Source organism: Salvia splendens, chromosome 16 (assembly GCF_004379255.2).
Source record: "Salvia splendens isolate huo1 chromosome 16, SspV2, whole genome shotgun sequence".
Classification (NCBI taxonomy): domain Eukaryota; kingdom Viridiplantae; phylum Streptophyta; class Magnoliopsida; order Lamiales; family Lamiaceae; genus Salvia; species Salvia splendens.
Window position 1 is genome coordinate 27,028,314 of NC_056047.1, and position 6,250 is coordinate 27,034,563.

At 37.3% G+C, this 6,250-nt stretch overlaps 1 protein-coding gene across 1 annotated transcript; it reads left to right on the forward strand.

The window, feature by feature from the left end:
• Nucleotide 1: 1 nt before the first annotated feature.
• LOC121770429 (geraniol dehydrogenase 1-like) lies at nucleotides 2-955 on the forward strand (the record flags this gene model as incomplete). The annotated part of the gene is made up of 3 exons (XM_042167156.1): nucleotides 2-394; nucleotides 495-648; nucleotides 747-955. Coding segments are annotated over 3 exons (750 nt in total), but the record flags the coding sequence as incomplete, so codon positions are not given.
• Between the last annotated feature and the right edge of the window lie 5,295 nt (nucleotides 956-6,250).

Below are 6,250 nucleotides of genomic sequence, written 5' to 3' on the forward strand. Positions count from 1 at the left end.
TGATCTTGAAAACTACTGCCCCAAGCAGATACAAACTTATGGTTTCCCTTATCTGGATGGCACCATTAACCGGGGAGGCTACTCCAATATCATGGTTGCGGACGAGCACTTCATCATCCGTTGGCCTGACAACTTCCCCCTAGATGCCGGTGCCCCTCTCCTGTGTGCCGGCATCACAACATACAGTCCACTGAGGTACTTTGGACTAGACAAGCCCGGGCTAAGAATTGGTATCAATGGACTTGGTGGGCTAGGGCACGTTGCTGTCAAATTCGCTAAGGCTTTTGGAACGAAGGTTACAGTTATCAGCACGTCGCTTAGCAAGAAGAAGGAAGCTATTGAACGCCTTGGTGTGGATGAGTTTTTGGTTAGTCGCGACCCGGAGCAGATGCAGGTGAAGGAAGATATTGGATTTCATGTATTTATTCGTCCAAAAAATATCTTTAACTTGTTGAAAGTAAACCCTTTTTGTATGTCTGTTTTCTGCTTGGTAGGCTGCTGTTGGCACACTAGATGGCATCATTGACACCGTCTCCGCGTCCCATCCAGTTGTGCCGTTGCTGAGCCTGCTGAAGCCAAACGGGAAGCTCATCGTGGTTGGTGCACCAGAGGCTCCCCTGCAGCTGCCTGTTTTTACCTTGATCCAAGGCTAGTGGCATTGCGTTGCGCAATCTTAGTTGTTTCTGTTTCAATCCGAGCAACGCCTTTTGGTAAAATTTGAGTATAACATTTTCATGAGATGGCAGGTAGGAAGACGATAGCTGGGAGCGGGATAGGAGGGATGAAGGAGACGCAGGAAATGATTGATTTCGCTGCCAAGAACAACATACTAGCGGATGTGGAGGTAATACCGATAGACTACATAAACACCGCTATGGATCGGCTGTTGAAATCCGATGTGAAGTACAGGTTCGTGATCGATGTTGAGAACTCGTTGAAACCCGAGTAAGAAGTAGCCCAGAAAATGGCTTGATCTTGTTCCATCTTTTAGTATGAATAATAATGTAGACTGGCATTTTGGGCCATGTTATTGATGGTGAATTTGAGGTTGTGATCAATCTATTTTCTGTCAGATTTAATGTTTTGGTGATACATTTTGAACTCCTTTGTTATATGCTATGTTGTACTTTGGTATGCAGCTCTGAGTTTAGCACACTTCCATTTTAAAAAAAAATTATTTCTAATAAAATGGAGCATATTCTCCACTAATAATATTCAAACCATTTTTTCTTTTTATATCTTTCATATTTTATTAATTTTGTATTTACATTTGTATTGTTCCCAAATTCTCTATTTTTAAGGGATGGACGGGGTATAGTAGTACTCCTTCCATCCCATAAGAATATGGGTGGATGATATGACACGAGAATTAAGATAAAATTGATAAATAAGATAGATGAAGAGAAAAGTAGTTAAAGTAGTGTTAGTGGATAGTCAGATTCATATTATTATTAGTGTTTTGATTGAAGTATAAGTTGTAAATCACTTGATATATATGATAATATATTGGGATAATTTTCCATAAATGAAATGACCATATTTTATGGGGCGGACGAAAATGGAAAGTGTACATATTTATGGGAAGGATGAAGTATATAGTATTCAAAAAACAATTGACGATAAAAATTTGTGGAATTGTAGAAAACTAAACAAATTTCCTCCATTTGTTTCATGTTACCTCTAAGATGACTCACGTTCCTTTTTGGTTTGTCCAAACTAAGATGACCCCTTACTAAAAATGGAAACACTTTTCTCTTTACTTTATTCCTTCTCTTACTTTACTCTCTCCACTTCACACACAAAATAAAGTTGCATAAAATTCTGTGCCGCCCAAGGAAGGGGTCATCTTACTTGGGACGGAGGAAGTACTACTTATATTTTAAGTAGAATTATGATATTTTATTAATGCTACATGTTAGAGTTAATTAAATGATCTCTTATTACTTAAATAATTAATTTGATAATATTATAAATTCAATCTCAAATTTAATATATCTAAAATAAAAATTTGTGAATAATATGAGGATGAAGTATTAAAGATTTAAAGTTCAAACCAAAAGTTTCGAACCTTTTAAAAATACTACACTCTACTCCTGATCGCTATATGAGACAAGTGGTAATCAATCGGCTGTTTAAAATAAAATATAGCAAAAAAAAACCTAATGTTAATTATTTGGCTCCTAACTTTGGCTACCAGAAATTTAATACACCACCTATATATGATTATGCTTATGGGTATGGACCATTATTGATATTTATGGCATCAATATTGATCACCCTGAACGGTTTGGCCCACAAAGACCTTGCCCTTTAAATGGTGATTGGTGATGGACGAAAAATGGCTTTTCTAGCTGAAATGTGGGTTCATTTATTATTATTGCTAATTTTTTTTACAATTAGAATAAATATGCTCTATTTTACGCAGCTACATGCCTATAATCTTTTGTTGTTTGTTCAAGTTTGGACTTGATTATTTAAATTCACAAAAGAATAATTATTCGATAAAGGTTATATTACGTACAAGTTTGGGCCTTTAAATGTAACCATAGTAATTACTAACACAAATGAGGAGTATTTGGTGTCAACTTGATACCACAATGAAATATTATACCATAGGCGAATGATGAGAGAAAACAATGAAATAAATTAAAAGATCCCAAATCCAAAGTTTGGACCAGTTTATTCGGATGCTATATTTGTATACATCATATAGGCTCAATAATACTTTTGTTGTTTTGGAAAAGAGTTAAAAGAGAGGGTGATGAAGTGATTAATAGGGAAGAAAACAGTGTGATAGTCATATGGAAAGGAAGTTAGAGAGAAGGTGGAGATGTTCATAAATCCACCCTCTGACTGTGATTCCATCACCACACCATTCATCTCTTGTCCGATGGAATTTTGAGTTAATAACACGTTTTCATATTGACCGGAACTAGCACACCATCACCGGGTAATATTGTAACAACTTTGTTAAGAGTATTTTGAGCTGATACAAACACTCCAATGAATCAATGAGTTCAACGGAGGCACTTAGAGGTTGGCAATAGAAGGATCAATTACAACGAGCAAGAAGCCGTTGCATGGAGCAGTTGGAGATCAGTTACACCAACTGATCTTACTCTATCTTACACTCCCTATAAATATTGCCGTAATCCAAAGAGCTCATTAAGAAGAAACGAGAGAAAGAAATCAGCTGAGGGATCATAACAACAATCTATGGCTAGAGTGAGAGATACACACTATCTTTGTGAGGAACTAGCTTGTATAGTCTTCGGTGTGATATGAGTTCATATGCGAAGAGGGAGTAGCTTGTTCTTGAGTGTGTGATCTTGTTGTATGATTGTAGTTCTTGATCGTGATTGAAGTAAATCGATTCGTTATTCTCCCGTGGACGTAGGCTTACGCCGAACCACGTATATCCTCGTGTTCTTGTTGTTCCATTTCGTTTTTGCTCCGATCTCGATTTCCAACAAACTTGGTGTGTGTTTTCCGTTGGCTGTTGAGCCTGCTAACCCAAGTTGTTGTGCAGTGCCCAAGTTTGAGAACAAAATTCGATTATCAATCAAACCAATAATAACACTTGTTATTTTGGTTAAAAGAAACATATGCATGCATAAAAAGATAATTAATGTGGCAAATATATGGTGGCTAAATTAAGGAAAAACTCACTTGAATTCATTTGATATCTATTCGACGACGATGGAGAGTATTGGCATACCCTACTATTAAACTGTTTTGTTAAGTGTCTACAGTTTATTAGTACATGAAGTATGTAATAGTCCTTGGATCTGCGGTTACACATTTTATTTGTTGAGTGGTGTGCTTTGATCTTGTCCAACGTTTTGCCTCCCAAAGGAGGATTAAGACAGGGATCTACGTTGGGTACATCATAAGATAAATGAAAATGGTAGTTGAGCCAAGAATGAGATTCATTCCTCGATTAAAATTTCGAGAGAACACTCAAATTCTCTATATTACTTGACCATTAAGTCACGCCAATGCAAAGATATACTCAATTAAAGTAATTGAATATGATCAAGAATGAGCCATTTAATAAGATGAGATAAAGTGATTGAACTATTTGGATGACACATGACAATCTTAGGCTCAATCAGATGGTTCGTGAATGAAAGGATATTACTATAAACTTTGTGTAAAGGCTTGTTTACCGAATTCACGTAAACGTCCTTCATATATCGAGCTACGCTGCCAACGCAAGTATAGGAGTTTTGTGCAGACTTCAATTAGATCGTCGTCGATAATGAGGGCCTAAAGGGTCACACTATATGTGTATTTTGATCCGGTCAAGGGACAGAATTGGAACTGCGTATTATATTTAATGCTAGTCCAAGTAGGAGATTGAAAGAATGAGCTAGAATTAGATTAATATGAATTAAGTAATTATAGTTGGGCTACAATTATATTAATTCATGAGCCCAACAATCATAGAGCTTCAAGTGACTTTTCAATTGTCTGACTCTTCATCTACTGGATAATAACTATTATATTCTTCATTGTGGAGAATAAGAGTGTGGGAATTAGCGTAACAGTAGAGAGAACATAGAGTCACATAATAGAAAATACGTAAAGCTTCGTTAGAGGAATTCCTAGCTTTCTTCTACAGAGCAATTGTACCCGGATAGTTCCCCTGCATCGGATTGGATTGCACGTGGACGTCGATAGTAGTGGATTTAACTTGCAGGATTCAATCAATCGAAGAAAACAACACAACAAGTAAGATTTAATTTTGTTGTGTTTACTGCTCATGTGCAATATCTATTATGAACCTAGATCTGTTATTCTTGTATGCTATTTCCGCTCGCTCATTAGATGAATACAATAATACCACCCACGGAAATAAATCATCTCTCTCTCTCTTCTCTCCTCGTTAAAAAAATATCCAACTACCTTTTTTCTCTATCTTACTCCACCAGGCATGGATCCCCTACTTGTTCCCTCCACAGCAGAGGGTGTTGTGCTCTCATAGTCGCAATATTGTATTTATTAAATAAATATTAAAATATTTGGGTTGTGAGGAGCACAAAGTCCATGTGGTACTACTCCACCTAACCACTCCTAAAATTTCGTGTCACTCAAAAATGTGGATATCTTGGTGGCTGAGGGAGTACTTCTGTAGAAGGACTTTTCTAACTTAGGTCATTTGACTCACAACTTTCACAAAGGTTTTTCTTGGTTGATCAATTAGGAATAGCTAAGTCACAGGGTCCTTCATATATAACTTAAAATCCTGAAATAATTGTTCATCAATAAAACACAAAATCTTAGTTAAGTAACACCACCAACACTAAACTTTTTATATTTTATGTTTCTTTCTCTTTTCTTATTTTTACTAAAAGCGACATGGTTTAACTTCAAGCCTAAAATACATTATACAAATATACAGTATAATGATAAGGCCTATTTCATGCATCGGTTTAGGGGTAAAATGTATGCTACTTGATCAGTTTATCCCGCAAAGCAAGTGTTAATTTTGCAGGAATGTCGCTTGACCAAAGGCAACAAGGCCATGCTGACCAAGCTGGAAAAAAAGGCCAAAAATCGCGAGGGTTGATCAAAGGGGCGATCAAGCAGTTAGACGGGGGACCACTGCATTCCAGAAGAAAGACACGTGGGACTGATGCGCTGGATGGCGATCATCAAGTACTGCATTCTAGAAGGGGACACGTATTGATGCGTAAGACGCAAGGACGAAGCCGAATCCCCATTCCGTTATTGAATAAGGGCACGTGTCAATCGATGAGGCGTTCAATCCCAGCAAGGACGAATATTCGCTGCCAAAGTTGTTATCCTAGCTGGAGATTGCCTGCGAGGAGCTTATAAATAGAGGATGCAGCGCCATTAAAAAGATCTTCCTCCCACTTCTAGCTTAGTTTTTCTCTTTAGTTTAGTTTTCCTCCTGTCTCCAAGTTCTTACCCAGTTCCAAAATTGCCTAGTTAGATAATAGAGATGGTCAGTTAGAAGGAGAGCGATCAAAGGGAGCGCGACAGAGAATTCAATATCTGTTCGGCGTTGTCTCAAGTTTCCAACCGAGAGCTTCTCGGCTTTACTCGCTTTCCAACTTCAGTTGTTCAAGTTTAATTCTGTGTTGTTTCGTAGTTAAAGGATCTCGCTTGTATTTCGCACGCTCCAGTTCTGTGTTTGGAATCTTTTATAAAACCGTAGTTATTTTGTTTTTGGCATCTTTTCTACTGTTCCAGTTTAGCTTTAACTTTAAAATCTTCGATCTAG